At 34.0% G+C, this 20337-nt stretch overlaps 2 protein-coding genes across 2 annotated transcripts; both read right to left on the bottom strand.

Annotated features, from left to right (window-relative positions):
* Positions 1-2972: 2972 nt before the first annotated feature.
* LOC117691940 (uncharacterized) lies at positions 2973-10890 on the bottom strand. Its single transcript, XM_066067535.1, has 5 exons — positions 10023-10890; positions 9562-9702; positions 7002-8818; positions 6237-6335; positions 2973-4592 (listed from the first exon to the last, which is right to left on the bottom strand). Exons 3-5 carry the CDS (start codon positions 8566-8568, stop codon positions 4330-4332), a joined length of 1929 nt encoding a protein of 642 aa, XP_065923607.1. The 5' UTR covers positions 8569-8818; positions 9562-9702; positions 10023-10890; the 3' UTR covers positions 2973-4329.
* A 3-nt stretch (positions 10891-10893) lies between these two features.
* Positions 10894-19405, bottom strand: LOC105323923 (N-lysine methyltransferase KMT5A-like). Its single transcript, XM_066087582.1, has 4 exons — positions 19109-19405; positions 15790-15925; positions 13618-13813; positions 10894-10938 (listed from the first exon to the last, which is right to left on the bottom strand). Exons 1-4 carry the CDS (start codon positions 19275-19277, stop codon positions 10894-10896), a joined length of 546 nt encoding a protein of 181 aa, XP_065943654.1. The 5' UTR covers positions 19278-19405.
* Between the last annotated feature and the right edge of the window lie 932 nt (positions 19406-20337).

Genomic DNA, 20337 nt, shown 5'->3' with positions numbered 1-20337 from the left:
AAACAGTCTAACGTAGATGATTCGTTAGCTGTGTTGCCTCCCTTACATAACAATTTTACACCTATTGAATTCCTCTCTTCTCTTGTCATAACTGATGAAGACGTAAAGAAAATGCTGATCCATCTTGACACTAGTAAAGCTTGCGGTCCTGATCTCATGAATCCAAGGCTCCTCAAAGAAGCTGCGTCTATTCTGTGCTATCCTTTAACTAAGCTTTTCAATAAATCTCTCAGTACTTCTTATTTTCCAGCCCCTTGGAAAATGGCCCACGTCATTCCTATTCATAAAAAAGGAAATACCAACGACTTAACCAACTATCGTCCAATCTCCCTTCTCTCTATTACTGGCAAAATTTTAGAACGATGTGTCTACAATCTGATTTACGAATATTTTCAGAAATTCAATATCATTTGTGAAAATCAATCAGGCTTCAGACCTGGTGATTCCACAGTAAATCAATTAATAGATATCACCAATGACATAGGCAAAGCTCTTGACTCCGGAAAAGAAATCAGAGTTGTATTTTGTGATATTAGCAAAGCTTTTGACAGAGTGTGGCACAGGGGCCTACTGTACAAACTTGCAAACGCGGGGATATCTGGTTCATTATTAAAGTGGTTTGAAAGTTATTTGAACAACAGAAAACAACGAGTAGTTCTCAATTCGGAAAAGTCAGACTGGGGTTATATAAACTCCGGTGTGCCACAAGGATCTATATTAGGGCCTTTACTCTTTCTAGTTTATATCAACGATATTGTTTCCGATATCAAATCATCTATTAGACTGTTTGCCGATGACACAACGCTATACGTTATTGTTGATGACCCCAAGTCAGCTGGACATGTTCTTAACAGTGACTTAGAAAAAATCAATATATGGGCTAAACAATGGCTTGTTACCTTCAACCCAACCAAAACCGAGTCTCTCCTCATAACTAACAAAAAACACAGGAATCAACATCCGAATTTATACTTTAATGGAAGTCTAATACAAGAAGTGTCTACGCATAAACATCTTGGATTAAACTTCTCAAACAACGGACAGTGGGCAATGCACATAGATGATATAGTTAGAAAAGCCTCCTCGCGTCTACAAATCTTAAGAAAACACAAGTATGAGCTTAATCGTAAATCATTAGAAACTCTTTATTTTTCGTACATTCGACCAATTCTTGAGTATGCCGACGTCATCTGGGATAATACTACAGCTGAACTAGCACAAAAGGTAGAACACATTAATATTGAAGCAGCCAGAATCATCACAGGAGCAACTAAGTTAAGCAGCATCCAAGATCTCTATACAGAAACGGGATGGGAAACCCTTCAAAGTAGGCGTCGCAACCATAAGATTTTGCAGTATCACAAAATAGTTCACGGTTTCGCACCACCTTACCTCACCAGCCTAATCCCCCCGAGAGGTAGCGATACTCACAATTATCCTACAAGAAATGCAGAACGTATCACTCAGGTCAAATGCAACACAATGTACTACCAAAACTCATTTCTTTCATCAACAACCAAACTCTGGAATAATCTCTCTTCTGCCACGAAACAAAATCCTTCCCTATCAAACTTAAAGCGCATACTGCATACCAAAAACATAATTCCCAACTACTATTACTTCGGTCACCGTAGAGAACAGATTCTTCATACCAGGCTTAGACTAAAATGCAGCACTTTAAAACATCACCTTTTCAGTCGCAATATAGTTAATAACCCACTCTGCACATGCGGTAAACCCGAAACTAACGAACACTATCTTCTTGAATGCCCCCTATATACCAATGCAAGAATGTTGCACCTGGATACTATACCTTTCCAAACTGACGTCTACATATTACTATATGGGGATACAAATCTTTCTTCAGCAAATAATGAAACAATTTTCAAAGCAGTTCACAAATTTATTTCAGCATCAAAACGTTTTCAAACATAAACATTTCTCACACATCCTACATCTTTTCTATTATCTTACTCATCCTGCATCTTATTTTTTTCCCATAACATATTTTTTTCATACACATTGTTTGTTTAGACGTAAATTTTTCGTAAACGTGATTACAAAGACATTCCAACCTGGGCACTTCAGTGATTTATAATTTGTAAATTATATTTAAGGAAACGGATTAATATAAGTGTTTACTTGTTTCCGAATCCTTGCCTAATTATGCATCATTGTATATATGTTGTACGTTGTATTCATAATAAACTATGGTTTACACTAACTTTGGGGACTTGCACATGAATAAAGTAAACACTAAACTGAGGACCCATTACACACGGTACACGTTTGGGGACTTACACATGAATATAGAATACACAAAGTAAACATTGCAGACTTTAACAAATATTAAGCTTTATATTGAAATTATGAAATATAGACGATTAAAGTCACAATTTACTGAACTTTCAAACGTTTCCAGGGCAATTTTGCACCTTTTTTTCGCCGATCCTACATTCACCACTAGAAGCAGTGTGCATTTAGAGAACATTTACATGACAAATTATGCTGTAAAACCTTCTGAGATATCCAATTCTGGTCCTAATACTGATTTTAAAAAAATCATACATGTACAATTGTAATTTCTTTTCCACTTGGATCCACGGATTGTCAACATCCCCACATTCATTATGCTTACAAATCTGCCTGATAAGAAACTACAGTATTGCGCAAAACTTAAATGGCAATAAAAATTATAATTTATAAACTTTTGTTCAGAGTATGTGCTAAAGGCTATTCAAGGTATTAGCTGAAAGTTGCATTATTCTTCTTCCGTAGTCATTATAACAAAAATAAGTATTTTAATGTCATTCAAATCAAAATTTTAATTGTACGCAGCATGATCACAATACCACGTTTTTGCAGCACAATAAATTTCTGAACATTACAGCTCATGTGAGCCTCGTATTAACATATTTACATTTTGATGTAATGAATAAATTTCTTACTGCTCTACAACAAATTAACACTAATATAAGTAATCAAAATTTATTGGCAAATATTTTCATACAATTGATAAAATTGCAATTAAAGTTGCAATTATAGTTATCATTTATCATACACTTTCAATCCATTCATGTCAGTTTAAAACTCCACTTAAACATAGCATTTAATGCTGTAAGATGTTTAAATTTAAAAAAAAACATCTCCATCCAAATTAATTAACAAATTCTATGTAAAACAATATACTATTTGATCATACATAAATCATTGATAAAATTGTAGTACTTAACAGTTAATTAACATTCTCTGCATATTGATTACAATACTTAAAATCAGCCAATTATTTATTTCCAAATCTCCAAATCATCCCAAACAATCAAATACCTCGTATGTATAGTGCATGTGCATACTAGCTGTAAACGATGCATCATTCATATCATTGTCAACTCTCAACATCCACAATGAAGTAATTCATTTCAACAGTATGAAATATGTCAATATCTACTTCTCCAACATTTCATCAGTGCAATTTGCGAATTTACAAATTCAAATTATTCAGAGTTTACTAATGCTGTCAGTTCACTCCAAAACCGAAATTGTAAAACACTATATATATATACATGTACATACAACATATTCTCTACATTTTGATTAAAATAACCAATTCTTCTATCTAATCTACAATTCTTGTGAATACAGTACACATTCTGTTGTTCATACAACTATCATCAATGCACATGAACAGTACAATTAATTTTTATATAGCAAATCTAGCTCATTAATATAATTTGCAGTATGCAAAGTTACTAAATATTTTCTTAATTTCTAGTACATTATATATTTGTCAAAATCTATTTCCAAACATCAAATCAAATCAATTACCAATTATTGTATAATTCATACAATTACTAACTGTAACCATAGTCATTCATACAACCAACAATGAAGGTTGATATACCGGTACACAATTTGCTCATTAATACTACATGTCCAGTCACTGTAATATTTATTCCAATCCCTCTGTATTTCAATGAAAATGCTAAAATTAATCAAGGTCTATACCCAAAATATCTGGAAAAAAAAAAATTTGTCATTTCAAGTTAATGTCAACTAAAAACACAAAACCATATTAGTTTTACAGTTGTATTAATCAATTCCAGCTAAAGTTATCATGGCCCTTATTCCTTAGTTATTTTACAAAGGTGAATGCTCATCACAGCAACAAACATGACAACAGTATGTATTGGTAAAGCTATACATGGAGTATTTTCTACAAATTTGCTATTCCTCACACTTCTGTGCTTTATACAATATATGAAAATTGATGTCCACAAGCTATAATGAACTTGTAATTACTTCATTATCAAAGTAAATAAAGACAAAAAATCAGCATTTTCTTTGTTTTTTTATAAGGTTGTACACTTGATCTTTCACATTTCTCCAAGTTCTTTTGGAAAGGATTTTATCCTTTTTTAAAACATTCTCGATATCGTTCTTGCCAGGAACTTTGGACATTGCAATAAAATGGGAAAAATGCTTGTTGACTGAATTCATTTCAGATGGATTCCATGGTTTTTTCTGTGTTTTGTGACGTTTGCCTGCAGAATTTTCATCGGTAGATCTGCCATCAGAGGGTGCTTTTCTTTTCCCTAAAATTACGAGTTTTACAATATAAATTGGTTGATGATATGGTTGGAATGTGAAAAATGCAAATAACTAAGAAGACATACAGTACCGCAGCATTTTTTTTCACAAGATAAATGATAGAATTTACGCACGATAGGACAGGCTTAATGCATGATAGAACAGGATACATGCATGATACAATAGGATTTATACACCATAGGAAAGGATATACTATGCATGTTCATAATTAACGAATAATCACGATATATGATCTTCACGATTTACCCGAAAATGGCATAATTTGATAAAGAAAATGTAGGAAATAAGAAATATTATGCAGAATTTCATTTTATTAAAAAAGTCAAATTATTACGAGCTGCGTCGTTAGAATAAATTCATTGGAAAAATAAACTAAAATGATGTATGAATTATCTTAATCAATAATCAAAATACAATGCGTGTTCTTTAATAATATATAATCTATCTAAATATTATCATTTTTTTTATTGAATTAAATAAACAAATTAGATGACATGCAAGTTAATGTTTACACAGTAATTCAAAACACTCTCTGCGTACGATTTAATATGTCAGACATACAGTTACATATGTTATCTTGTTCCAAAGAATTTTCGATTGTACACATTACCCTATCATCTCCAAATGTTACTTATGTCTTCTTTTTAAAAATATCTTTCGACTTAAGAACTTCAATACATATAGCTTAATATTGTTAATTTGATGGAATGTTTGATAAAGATTTGCATTATTTGTTCCAATATTATTGTTAACGGAGCGATGAACGACTTATAACTTTAAAATAAAATAGCTTGCTTACGAAAAGGCAGGATACAGCTAACACAATAGGATACATGTAAATGGAGAAACTGATAAAATATAACGATAAACCTGATAAGATTACTGTACGTTAGGATAGGACTAATGTACGATAGAACAGTTTACACGCGCGATACAATAGTATTCATACATTGATAAAGGATTGTACAATAAATAACTTTGCAGGTACCATAATTTCATCTCTCATTCTGGCTAAATATTTTTAGAGAAGTAAAAAGGAATTTGTCATCTGCATCTATCATACATGTGTATGTAATATGAAAGATACTAAGTATATAAAAACTTTCTGTATAAATTACATGGTCTTGACATGTACTTGATTTTTGACTGAAAATTCTTCACATTATGAGCAGACAGAAAATATGGTAATGCCAGTGTCAACTTTATTCATGAGTCGTATTTAAGCTTTGTTTTCGTCTTGTTTTAAGAAAACAAATTAACTAAGAAAATTGTTTTTTTTTTTTGTAAATCAGAATTTGAAATCTTTCCACTCAGTTAGAAACATATTTTCTAACAAATATATTCTTGGGAAAAATGTCAGTATGATAATTAAAATACATCTGTTGGGAACTGTTTTGTTATGGATGGGGGAGATGTAAGAAGTTTTTCAAAGATGCATATTGTTCAATAAACATTTAGTTTAAAACTATGACCCTGTGTGGACTGAAGCTTGACTGTTAATGTACCCAACATTTAATCTTGAGAACTGCTTTTTTTTTTTCCATGCATCTAGTTTAAAGTAGAATTATAATATACCAGAAAAGGAGAATATACCAAAAATAAATGTGTACTGAAATAAGGGTACAGACCTTGAGCGCTTTTATTATGAAGACTGTCTTTATCAGTCTGGTAATCCATTTCTCCATCACTCTCATCAGCACAGGACCCGTCAATTTCCTTTACCTCCTCTGGAAAAAATAATCAAAAAACGATAAGAGTAAGTTATGAACATTAATTCTTATATCATATATACAAGAAATTAGAATTCTTACCTTCATTAACTAATAAGAGGCCTACAGGCCTTGACAGTCACCTGAGTACCATATCATTTAGATTAACCTGGCTGAGGGTCTCGTTTTTGCATTTTAAGCTTCATTTTGGAGTCTAAACCCTAATCCAAATTTTAATTTTGGTTAAAAGAAACTTGCAGACTTTAACGGTAAACTTTTATAACACTCAGTTTTGCTAATAATGCACACGTGCAGTTAATTCCTAAATTATGGCAGCAATATGTTACATGTACCCATGTGAATTAATTGACCTTAAAAAAAAGTCATTCACTATTCGGCCAAATTAATTTATCCCCCCCCCCCCCCCCCCCACGAAAAAGCCCCAACCCCTGCCCCACTCCCAGTGAATTTCACAATTTTACAGTACAACAGTCCACAATAAACATACTATAATAAACCAAATCTAAAATCAAATGTTATCAAAAGTCTATAGATCAAACTTGCACAGGAGGAATAAATAATCACCATTGAAATATAACAAATGAGTTCATTTTAATAATCTATTCACAACACTGAATCCTTCCCTGTCTATATGCCTATGATCATTTAAAGAAAACAACTCACCCTGATTATTAAAGAGCATCTCTGTGACATTTTTCCCCTCGTTAATTAGCATCAACATCTTGGAGATCTTTGTTTTTTGAATGATATCCAATGGTTGCCGATAAATTTCTCTGTGGACTCTTATGTCATGGCCAAGGAATTTGGCTAACTGATCCTGACCGTTTTCACTAAGCTCATGGATTTGTGCCATTGTGGCAATGTGTTTTCTGAGGTTTGTATAGGTTATAATGTTTCCATAGCGCAATTCTATTTTCCCACATATTTCATTCAATACGTCACTTGCCCTTAGTGTTCGTGTGGAGGGTGATGGTCTAGCAAATAAATATTTTCCACATACATTTGCATCACTTCTTTTCTGCATTAAGAGATCAATGCATTTAATCATCTCTGGAGTAAGTAATATTGCAACTTTTCTTTCCTGTTTGCCTTTGAGTTCAATTCGAGTCAAAGAACGACAAAGCTCAATTTCCACGTCTGACAAACTTGATTTAAGTTCGTCATCGTAGGGAACACTGTTTTGTGCTTCAATAGCTTGCTTGTAATTGTCTACAGTAATACGCTGCACATCGCCTCCACGCTTCCTGTTAAAGAGAGTTATGTGACATAGCGTCATCTTTGCCAGCTCAATGTAGAAAGCTGAATCATTCGACAATTTCATCAAAAGTTCTTTGATTTTTTCTTTTAGGTAGGAATTAAGCTTGTACACATCCTCGCATAGAGGTAACATTTTTGGCGCATTATACTTTTTCTCACTCAAAGTTTGTCGTGCACGGGAAGAGATGAGATCGTTCCAATCAGACTCATACAACTGAATGAAAGCTGAACCATTCTCTTGTTTTGTTATATCTGACTCAATAATTCCATCTGATCTATAAATCCTTGCACATCGTTGAAGACTATACCCTATTTTCAGTGCAAGGGAAGGAGTTGCATACATATGTGTATCTTCACTAAATCCAGCAAGGGACTTCACACATGACACAACATTGTTAAATTTCTCAGGACTAAAACAATCCTCAATCTTCTGGATACCCCATTCAGGTGTCTTTTTGGCTTCTCCTATTAGTCTGCCTAGTTCTCTCATTCTGCAGCTGATGTGGTTAGATGTATGTTCCTGGATGTCCTTATTTTCATACAGGCGCTTTCCAAATTTCAGTATGAGTGGATCGCGATATATATACATATAAATGTCATCTTGAGACATGGATAATAAAACATCTTTGTAAAATCCTCCATTAATATGTTCTGGAATAGGTAGTAAAAAACGACCTTCTTTCACTCCTTGATTTTTTTTATCAGTCTGCTTACTAACACATGTCTTAAAATGATCACTCAATGAAGTTTTGGAGTACAAACCCTTGCAACCACTACATGGTATAAATTCACTATGTGCTCTGGTCTTCTGCTCTCTATACTTCGGTATTAATGTTCCAGTTCCATTTTTCAGAACGTTGAAGTTGTGATCCCAGTCTCCTTCATTTCTTAATGTTTTCCAAATTTCTTTTCTTTCGGCACTGTTTTTGGGTAAGGAAAGAGCCTTAGCTACAATAACTTCATTTTTGTGCATTGTTTCCAAGTGTCTAGCCAGTTTTGGGTACAATTTTCCACAAAATTTGCATGCATGTTTTTTGTCCCATTTCTGCTTTCCTTTCTCTGTGTTGGTTTTCTGTACAGTGATAGTTTCCAAAGGGATAGATATTGGCACAACAATACTTCTCTCAGAATCATTACTGTCACTGACATAATCGGGAGGATTGGATGAATCTTTCAAATGTAGCAAGGAATGAACTGCATTGTCATCTGTATCACTAGAACCCCTATCAAAAGGAATTGTATTAATTCAATCTGACAAATAGCAAAACTCATGTTTCTATAAAGTTCACTACTGATGTACTTAAATTTAGCAAATTCATAAAAATATAAGAAATACTAGACATGATCTCATTGCGAGCAACAAATAGGTTTTCTGTTTGATTATGAATTAATGACAGGGTTCAACTAATATGTTGACATTATTTCATTTCTAAAATTTAATAAATCCACCTTAATTGGGCAAAATCATAACAAATACAATAATTTTATTAAAATCCAAAATTCTTAAGAAGGGCTTAACTAAAAGCCCGAATGATTTTATGCATTACTTAACAAAAACTGGAAATTAAAAGGCTTAATATAAAACAAATCATTTTACTAGGTACAAATTAACAATTCTTCTGAATCAGATTTGGTACGAGTAACTATATTAATTTTCTCAGACTAATTTTTGGCCCAACACTGCAGAATTAAGATTTCCAAAAAGGTCATTTTTAAGAGGCAATATCTCTGCAATGTGTTGGAATCACTTCCAGTGACATTCAGAAGTGACGGACAACCTGCCCATAATCAAATTTGGTAAGTTTAAAACATATTTTGATGAAGAAAAAAAATCCAAATTTTTAATTTGAAATTTTTTTAAAAACAGTTTTCCAAAAATGCCATTTAAGCAGACCAGAAGTGACGGATGATCAGGGTATTAGCTGAAAATAAGGAATCTACAGTATATTCTTGTTTTTGTACATACCTAGTTTCAAAAGGGATAGATATTGGAACATCAATGCTTTTCTCAGAATCATTACTGTCACTGACATAATCGGAAGGATGGGATGAATCTTTTAAATGTAGCAAGGAACAAACTGCATTGTCATCTGTATCACTAGAACCCCTATAAAAAGGAATTGCATTAATTCCATCTGACAAATAGCAAAACTCTGTTTCTAAAAAGTAAAGTACTGGTGTACTTTAACCAATAAATTTATAAATATAAATAATATTGAATTTGCTATAGGTATGTTAATTTTTATAGTGATTACTAAACAACAAATTAAGACTGATGAACCCAATTCTGTATAAAATTCAAATCATTAATTATACTCTTATTTTTATACAATCCTTTATAGACTTTACAGAACCTATTCTTGTAAATAATGATCAGGTAGAAAAAAAAGAATCTGCAAAATTCCATTTTTTGAAGTGTCTACTTACTGATCAGTATCTTCTGAAGGTAAATAATCAGAATCATTGGAATCCGAAAAAGAAAACTCATCATCATCACCAACAAAATCATGGTGTATAAAGCTGTCAAGTTTCTCTGGAAAATCTGTGGCATTCCCAGGTACACGGCTGTCAAGTTCCTCTGAAGGATCAGTGGCATTCCCAGGTACACGGCTGTCAAGTTTCTCTGGAGAATCCTTGGCATTCCCGGGTACACAGCTGTCAGGTTTCTCTGGAGAATCCGTGGCATTCCAAGGTACACTGCTGTCAGGTTTCTCTGGAAAATCCTTTGCATTCCCAGGTACACAGCTGTCAAGTTTCTCTGGAGAATCTGTGGCATTCACAGGTACATTGCTGTTAAGTTTCTCTGGAGAATATGTGGCATTCCCGGGTACACTGCTGTCAGGTTTCTCTGAAGAATCCCTAGTACTCCCAGGTACACTGCTGTCAACTTTTTCTGGAGAGTCTTTGGCATTCCCAGGTACACTGCTGTCAAGTTTCTCTGGAGGATCAGTGTCATTCTCAGGTACACTGCTGTCAAGTTTCTCTGGAGAATATGTGGCATTCTCAGGTACACTGCTGTCAACTTTTTCTGGAGAATCTTTGGCATTCCCAGGAACACTGCTGTCAGGTTTCTCTGGAGAATCTGTGGCATTCTCAGGTACACTGCTGTCAAGTTTCTCTGGAGAATATGTGGCATTCTCAGGTACACTGCTGTCAAGTTTCTCTGGAGAATATGTGGCATTCTCAGGTACACTGCTGTCAAGTTTCTCTGGAGAATATGTGGCATTCCCGGGTACACTGCTGTCAGGTTTCTCTGAAGAATCTGTAGCACTCCCAGGTACACAGCTGTCAGGTTTTTCTACACTGCTGTTAAGTTTTTCTGGTGATTCCGTAGCATTCCGAACTAAAAAAAAGAATATATGTATGTCACTTTTGGACAAAAATAAAATTAACAAAGGTTGTCTAACCAATCACGATAAACAGTTTTATAAAAAAGAATGCAACATAATTATAAGATGAGGGCTTTATTTATTTAACTGGCATGGTAAGAAAAAATCAAATTTAATAGCTAATTATGTAAATTAATAAAGAGGACTTATCTAAAATCGACAGGGGTCTTTTTAAGTATCCGAATATCTAAAATCGACAGGGGTCTTTTTGAGTATCCGATTGCAAAGTTGTATAGTGAAAGTTTATTTTGAAGCTGACAAAATACATTTTATTAATATTTCTATTTAAATTTTCACTTAACCAATTGGTCAATGAAGTTCCTAGTTTCACTTGCTTCTAATAAGATTTTACGTGCCCCAAGCAATCGAATAGTTGTGAATATACCGGTAAATCCCTGAAGTCTTTATTCTTCATTACTTCCATTTTTTTCAATGTTACACAATTTATTGTAAATGGACATGTATGTATGACTTCTAATAGCAGCTGTATGCTTGCAATACAACAAAGTGGACAACTGAATCTTTTTTACATGTCTTAATGGTAACTTATTAAACTGACAAAACTTAAAATGAACTGGCGGGATTTATATCAAGGGTGATAATTGGTAACTAGTTAATTACCTGGTACATAACACAGCTTATTCAAGTGCAAGTCCCCATAGCTGTACCGTGTGTATCAGGTCCTCAGTTTAGTGTATACTATATTTATGTGTAAGTCCCCAAAGTTGTACCGTGTGTATTAGGTCCTCAGTTAAGTGTATATCATATTTATGTGTAAGTCCCAAAGTTGTACCGTGTGTATTAGGTCCTCAGTTTAGTGTATACTACATTTATGTGTGTGAGTCCCCAAAGTTGTACCATGTGTATTAGGTCCTCAGTTTAGTGTATACTATATTTATGTGCCAATCCTCAAGTTTTACCGTGTGTATTAAGTCCTCAGTTTAGTGTATTCTATATTCATTGTGCAAGTCCCCAAAGTTGTAATGTTACTCAACGTGATGGAAACAATTCAAAATTGAGCAATTGGTTAATCAGATGAAATAAATAAACTCATGCAAATATAATCAAAAGAAAAAAAAAACTCTTCACAATGCTTAAAAACTTTAAATTCAGCAGGATTTAGACTGCTACTGCATATATAGCTTTCAAATTGTCATATACAGTCTAGACTGCCATAGCAACTCTCTGTCTTATGCGACCATATCAAGACCCACATAACATATTTTTCATTGATAAATTATGTCTTGAAACAAGTTATATCTTATTCTATACCAATATCAAAGACAACAAAAATGCTAAACCGGCTAATCTTATAATTGCATGGTTAATCTGATAATTTTTCTCGGGCAAATTGACTATCAGATTAAGTGGAACCCTCGGTATCTAGATTCTCATCCTGATCTGGATTAAATAATGGGGCAGGTGGGTGGATTTATTTTATATTATCTTTTAAAAACTATTATTTTCACCATTCATGTCCTAGAAATTACAACTGCTCTATTCCTGAAATATTTAAATTGTTAATGCTAATATGAGTATACAAACCCATTTGTAATCTTTTAATTTCAACTTAACTGCACATGCAGAAAGACATTTGTATCTTTATTATAAAAACATGACTGGAATCGAACGTTTATCCATGTTAAGCAGCCGTTGCAATGTTTGTATGTACCGAGCTTGATATTTTTTCCCTGAAATACACTGGAGCGGGTCATTTTCAGAGAGGTGGGCGGGGATGAGAATCTAAAAAGTAATTTTATGTTGCCTAATGGCCATGAATTTTAAAATACAGCTAATAATTAAATCCTAGTTTTAAGATAAAAGATACCGTACATAATATTTTATCTATTTGAAACAATGTACTAAGTTAATAATAATTAATGTTGGATTGTCACATAAGACAGTCTAGATTGTATATAGATTGACTTTACTCCAAAGGACAAGTACTGTGAAATCATTAGAATTTGTGGTGGCTAAATATTTGTAGTATTTGTGTGTAGCACTCCCCCACAAATTAACACTCTTGACGAAAACACATTTTGAAAGAGTACCTGGGTAAGTCATCATACTTAAACTGAAAACCAATGCATCTATGAAATTTCATCCCCACAAATGAGCAATAACCCATAGTTCATGAAAATTGGCCCTCACAAATTCAAATAATACCACAGTAGTCTAAGGATAACGAGTTACAACCTGTAACAAAACAAATAACAGAATATAATGCACAAAAAATGAAAAACGTTTTAAGGATGTGTATTACATGCACCTCTTTTGGACATCTACAGAAAAAAAATATATGTTGTCATTGGACAGCAAAAAAAGAAGGCCACATGCTATATCTGGTAGTTTTTGCCTGACTTTATGACGTCAGGCATATCAAAGGTTTAAAAGTCGCCTTCTCAGAAACAGTGCAGACAGTAAGAGCAAGCAATATCAAGATTTTCAAAAAAAAGATTGACAGACAGACTAACAGGGATAACAACAATAACATTCTTTACAAAGTGTGGGTATAATTATGATTACTTAAAGTGTAAAATACATACAAATTTAAACATCAACATGTGAAAATCTTTCATCGACTATTAAATCACAAAAACTTCCACAATCAACATATGCAATGGAGTAATTACCTTTCCTCTCCAAGGATAGATGTTGCCTGGGCCATAGTCATATACCAGTTCTGTATTAGAGGATAATGGCCTTAGAGAGAAAAAACAAATGACTGGCTTTTCATCAATCTCCATCACTTTTGGTCTACAATTTGGATGGATATGATCATCATTTAACAGACGTCCAAATGATCCATCTTCTTTTGAAGCATCAACCCTTGATGAAAATAAAATAAGCAACATAAATTTGAACCTTGCATAACTGGTATTGTCACAGTGAAAGATATGAAGACAAAATATCTAAAATTGCAAATCACTTCATAAGTTCTACATATATATGTGTATGTAATAAAATATAAAAACAAGGCTTTATATACGTAAAAGGGTATACTGAAACATTTTTAGAGCTAGATAATCACAGTTCACTAGGGCTGTGTATTGGTAAAGATTTTCTGATACATTACGATACTGGCTCGACTTATTGAAAGCAACGGAGGTTGATGCAAACTATCCATGTAAACACTGAGGAGATCCAAAAAAATACAATAAACCAAGAGGTTTCTCACACAGCCCACAGATTTTTGCTCTCTCTGGATTTATCATACGTTTTCAGAACATCTCAGTGATTATATGGAGAATTTACGTCACTCAAAAGTAACCTTCCTATTGCTTTCGACAAGTTTGGCAAGTATCTAGTACATTTTGGAACGATGTGTTTATTATGCGACAGACAGATGTAGTTAGACGATAGGGATAATTCATTTGATCATTTTCCCACCTAGATCTCATCAGAAATCGTTGGAGATATTAATATAGAACTTGTTTAAAAACATATATTTGCATTTCCATTGTTCTTTCCCACTGTAAGCCCATACGGAGGAGCTGCAAATATTTCTTTATAATCGCAATTGCTCTGTCTGTATACTATGACGTCATAAAGGTGTAACGTTATATACTTTCCATGACGTTCAACTATACGATACATCATGTGTTTTTCTCCAACTCCATTAAAATTGACGTATTTAATATTAAAACATGTTTTTTGATAACATTTTAAAGGAATTACTGTTATAACATATCATTTATTCTGTTAACAAATCTATGTGAATTAAAATGATACATTACAAAGTCTGAATGTTTACTTTTGATGTAATAGCTTAATGTCAAGGTCTAGGCTAATACAGGGTATTTGCGAGTGGTAAAATGCAAATATAAGTAATAAACAACGATTATTTAGTGAACATGGCGTTATGAATAGCAACTGCTCTGCTGGCATATTTTCCATGATGCGCTAGCGCGCATCATGGAATATGCCAACAGAGCAATTGCTATTCATAACGCCATGTTCACTAAATAACGTTGTTTATTTCTTAAATGTTGAAGTAGTGATGTTCTAATCATTGATTATAATCTAAAATTAGTAGATTATTACCGCATTCTAAGTGCTCGATTATAAAAAGTTTCATTACAATTAATTGGTTGGGTTTTTATTTCCCTCTCAACAAGCGCATATCATATAGCAGAATATTTGAGACCCGAACTATCAGACCCGAACTATCAATACACCAAAAAGGAGCTGCGGTTTAAAAATGGCTGATATGTCAGACGTGCGCTATCCCTACCCGTGAAATAAAGCACAATCTCTTGTTTGGACATTTTTTTGTTTCAAGAAATTGAGTGTTGAACCGTCTAGCTACTAAAGAACATCTTTTGAATACAGCATTTTTATGGCAAGAAATATTAAATAAATTGAAATATCAAAGGCCTATTAACAAGTCAGTTAATTGTATCTTGTTTCTTTACATTTTTTTAACACTTAACTAAGAAATATGACAAATTTTGATTATTATCGATAATAAGTTAGTTGCAGAGAGTCGATTATTGATTATGAAAATCTCACCGACTCCTATCACTAGCTTGAAGTGAGGACCTCCTATAAATCCAAGACGGCGGGTGTCGTCCTTTTACTTTTCTAATTTACATTGAATATACTTTTTAACATGACTGAGACTGGGGTTTTCAGTGAATTTTATCTATTGCAATACACACACCTTAGATTACCAATTTTAATCAATTTTTCCTTCAACAAATATCTAGAAACTCATTCTCCAACAACCAAGCCCCTGTATTCTTAACATAAACAATTAAACATGGTGAACATGATGTACAAATTAAGCAGCAAGAATTTCTTACCAATAAGGCTTTCCTTTGAATGTAAATTCAAAAATATATGTGTCATCTACATCTGGTTCTTTCTCTAATAACTCTCCTTCATACGGTAATAGGAATTCATTTTGTCCAAATTCTTTCTTTGTAAATACACCTCTTCCTGAAAATAAATAAAGAACTTCCATTAGGGGTTGAAATTTACAAGATATACTTGCTGTATGCAAATTAAAAAATGAAATTGTGCGCTAAAAGAGACATGTGGTTGCCAACTTTTGCGAGTTACAAAATAATGGTCTAGCTTTTTCGGATTTTGAGGTTTATGATTATCCATTCAGATTTTAATTCAGAAGCTTACACTAAAGAAACTGTAGATGTAGAAACATTAGTTAGGGTGTTTTGAATTATCCCAGAATTAACCCTGTTAAACACAATCAGTTGTTCTCTTCTATCTTTATCCTAAAACAAAGTCTCAATACAAACCCTAAAATCATTGAATTTCACAATTACAAACAAGTTCAAACTATACTCAGAAATACTAAATAGAATTCAAATGTTGGAATATTGACAGACTGTTTCCATGTACAAATTGTTAGGTTAAGAAATTATTTATACCTTCACAAATTAACAGAATCATGATATCACTGCATTTTTCACAGCCCCTTAGGCATCTGACAAACACTGCATTTTAACAGCCCCTTAGGCATCTGACAAACATTTTAGTATTTTTTTTAGTAAAATGATCAATTTTAAAATTATATACAAGAATGGGTTCCTCAAATTATACAAAAAAAAAGATTTTATTCCAATGCAACCTAGTTCAAAATCACTTTATTGTATCTAATTGTTAATGATATAAACAATTTTTAGGATTGGTCTAATGTGTGGAAAACATTTTTTCCTTAAATTTAAATTATTTTGCAGAATGTTTTTGTTGTACTTAATCATTAGGGCCTATATATTTTTACAAAGTTCCCAAGATAATTTCATTGTTTCCTGACTTTTTTCTAAACATTTTTAGGGTTTCTAGACCCTTGAGATCAACATGGGACCTATCAATATGTAAACCATCAAATTGAATTAAAATATTTTATCCTGCAACTACTTCTTGCATTGACCAAATAAAGGTAACCCAATAAACCAAAGCTATATTCGGTAAATGCCCCAATATAGCCTCATGCATTTAACTAACGTTCAAATACACTATGACATCATTTTTCTTGCTTGGTTTACGCCATGGTGTCATGGTTTCAACTGCAGATAGGCAGCAAAATCTGACGAATTAAGCTTATTTGAGATGCAAAATGTGATATTATGTTACAGGATAAACAAAATACATGATGACATCTTAAAATATGGGCGATATTTGGGCTCAGTCCAAAAACATGAAGAACGCCTGGCAAGCTTTCTTTCCCTTGCCCAAATACCATAGATTACTAATTAAATGGAGGAATTAATATCCGCGTAAAATCGCAAGAAGCCCCCTCCGCAGAATTTATAGTCTCGTCATTATTTTCTGAGAGTTGAGAACCATAAAAAATATATATTTATTCGTGCAATTTGATTCAAACCAGTGGGATTGCATGGTCATGATCCATCACTTCTAGTGTTGTCAAATTGGTTGGAAATGATAATTGATTAATCGGTCAATCGGTTGTCTCTTACTAACTGATGATCGGCAAATAATTGAATCCATTACAAATTGTGTTCAATTCATTTAAATGAAACACTAAATAAAAGCTAATAAATAGGATGTATGCTGTATTGTTATCAATGAAAGTGTTACATATCTTTTGAGATTAAAAAAAAACTAGTTTGCAACGGTTTTTATTTCACTAAATATATAATTATTTTATTTATCTCAATAGGAACTCAAAAATATTGTTAACAATGAGATTTTTAAATACAATTGAAGGTCAAAGGTGATCATTGCATGCTTTTAACATTAGATTTGTTATCTCTGTCTAAAGATATCCTTGATTCACATTTTGCTTATTTACTTGATATTTGTTAAAACCTCTGGGTTCAAAACTAATGACATTCATTTAACAGTTTTCTCCTTTGAAACACCCCCACTAGCTTATCAGGTTTCAACACACAGCTAAAAAATATGATGTCTATGGGGATTTTGTACTGCAAAGTGACCCGCATGACAATGTTGAAAATTCTGTGAGGTATTTAAAGTGACTTCCGAATGGATGTTAACATTCCCCATTTGGCCCTATAATTATCTTGTTTACCATAACTGACCTTCTTTATATTTCATGCAAGAAGTAACTGGGAGGCCATTATACAATTGCCCCAAAACTTTTAGAAGTTTGAATGCAAAGTCTATGAAAGAGACACAAATTGATGAGTACCCGTAATCTTTACATTGCATTGTTTACAGACACAGTTCAAAGTTGAAAACTATCACTGCTCTAAAAAGCGATTTTGTTTACATGCTGAAAAAAATACACATATATGAAAATTGTATGTCAAAATAACTAAACCAAGCTATTCTGAATAGCTTTATTATCTACATAAGTTTTAGAAGTTATACTGGCGTGCGACCAATTCTCGCCAAGTACCATTTCTCGCCAGTACATTGCGACATCATTTTTCATATACCGGTATTATTTTTTGTTTTGATAAAATGACTTCACAATGTACTTGCGAGAAAAAGTACTCAGCGACAACTGTTCGCACGCCAGTATAGCTAAATCAGGAGATTGTGTTGGAGCTGTATAAGCCATAAGAAATAAGTTTTGTTCCTGTGAATTTTTCTGAGTAACAAATGATATTGTTTCAATTAAATTATCTTGACTATTTTCCCTTTCATCTATTCTAATTGCACCTTTATCACAGGTATGTGTATTTCTATTAAAAACTGTCCAAATGTACTGCATAAATATATTTGGACAAACTATAGATAGATGTGGTATGTTCACAATTTTTAAACGTTTTAAATAAATTTCTAAGGCCTATTCCCCCCCCCCCCCCGGAAATTAAAATTTCTTAAATTTACACAGTAAGATGACCAAATGTATGCCTTGGAACCCTCCGCCCCAACCCCAGGGAAAACACTATAGGCCTAGCATACAACCGAGAAAAAATCCTGGATCGCACTTGAGCGTTATGCACAAAGATATTTCTTTCATGATTTGCAAGGGGATTTTAAAAAGTATACATTGTGCATTTCTCGGAAAGTTCACTATACAACCCGTCTTAATAAGATTTTCATTTCTAATGTTATGCAAATCGTTGGAAGAAAATCACCGAGTGCGAGTACCCCCCCCCCCCTTCCACAGCACATCGTATTTCAAGTTTACATCATAAATGCCATCGAAACATGTAATCAACATACCTTTATTCGGAGTTTCTTTAATATAAAAGGCATCCCGGTCAATGATTCTTTGACCATGTTGACCTGGCCTTCCCCGTTCCCTCCGACTTCTTCTCGACATACTTTTCCCCCGCTTCAACAAAATGGCATTTCCGTTTTCTATACACACGCGCATGCGCATTTCGAACATGTGTATCGTCAGAGGTGCGTAAGTGAAGATGGCAACTACAATCCGCACGGTATCTGTGTAATCACATGTCTGATGAAAACCCGAAAATGGGACTAGATACTTTTCGATATTTTTTAGGTTTAGAACATGCTATTTTTGTGATTTAAGCAATAAAAAATATGGGGACTTAAATCAAGTCCCCAGACTATTTGAGGTCCCCATTTTACGACTTGCGTATCTGAGGCAGGCCCCCAGTTTGGCAGAACCACACACGCACACACACACACACACACACACACACACACACACACACACACACACACACACACACACACACACACACACACACACACACACACACACACACACACACACACACACACACACACACACACACACACACACACACACACACACACACACACACACACACACACACACACACACACACACACACACACACACACACACACACACACACACACACACACACACACACACACACACACACACACACACACACACACACACACACACACACACACACACACACACACACACACACACACACACACACACACACACACACACACACACACACACACACACACACACACACACACACACACACACACACACACACACACACACACACACACACACACACACACACACACACACACACACACACACACACACACACACACACACACACACACACACACACACACACACACACACACACACACACACACACACACACACACACACACACACACACACACACACACACACACACACACACACACACACACACACACACACACACACACACACACACACACACACACACACACACACACACACACACACACACACACACACACACACACACACACACACACACACACACACACACACACACACACACACACACACACACACACACACACACACACACACACACACACACACACACACACACACACACACACACACACACACACACACACACACACACACACACACACACACACACACACACACACACACACACACACACACACACACACACACACAC

Source organism: Magallana gigas, chromosome 1 (assembly GCF_963853765.1).
Source record: "Magallana gigas chromosome 1, xbMagGiga1.1, whole genome shotgun sequence".
NCBI classification, from domain to species: Eukaryota; Metazoa; Mollusca; class Bivalvia; order Ostreida; family Ostreidae; genus Magallana; species Magallana gigas.
This window is presented reverse-complemented; position numbering and strand designations above follow the sequence as displayed.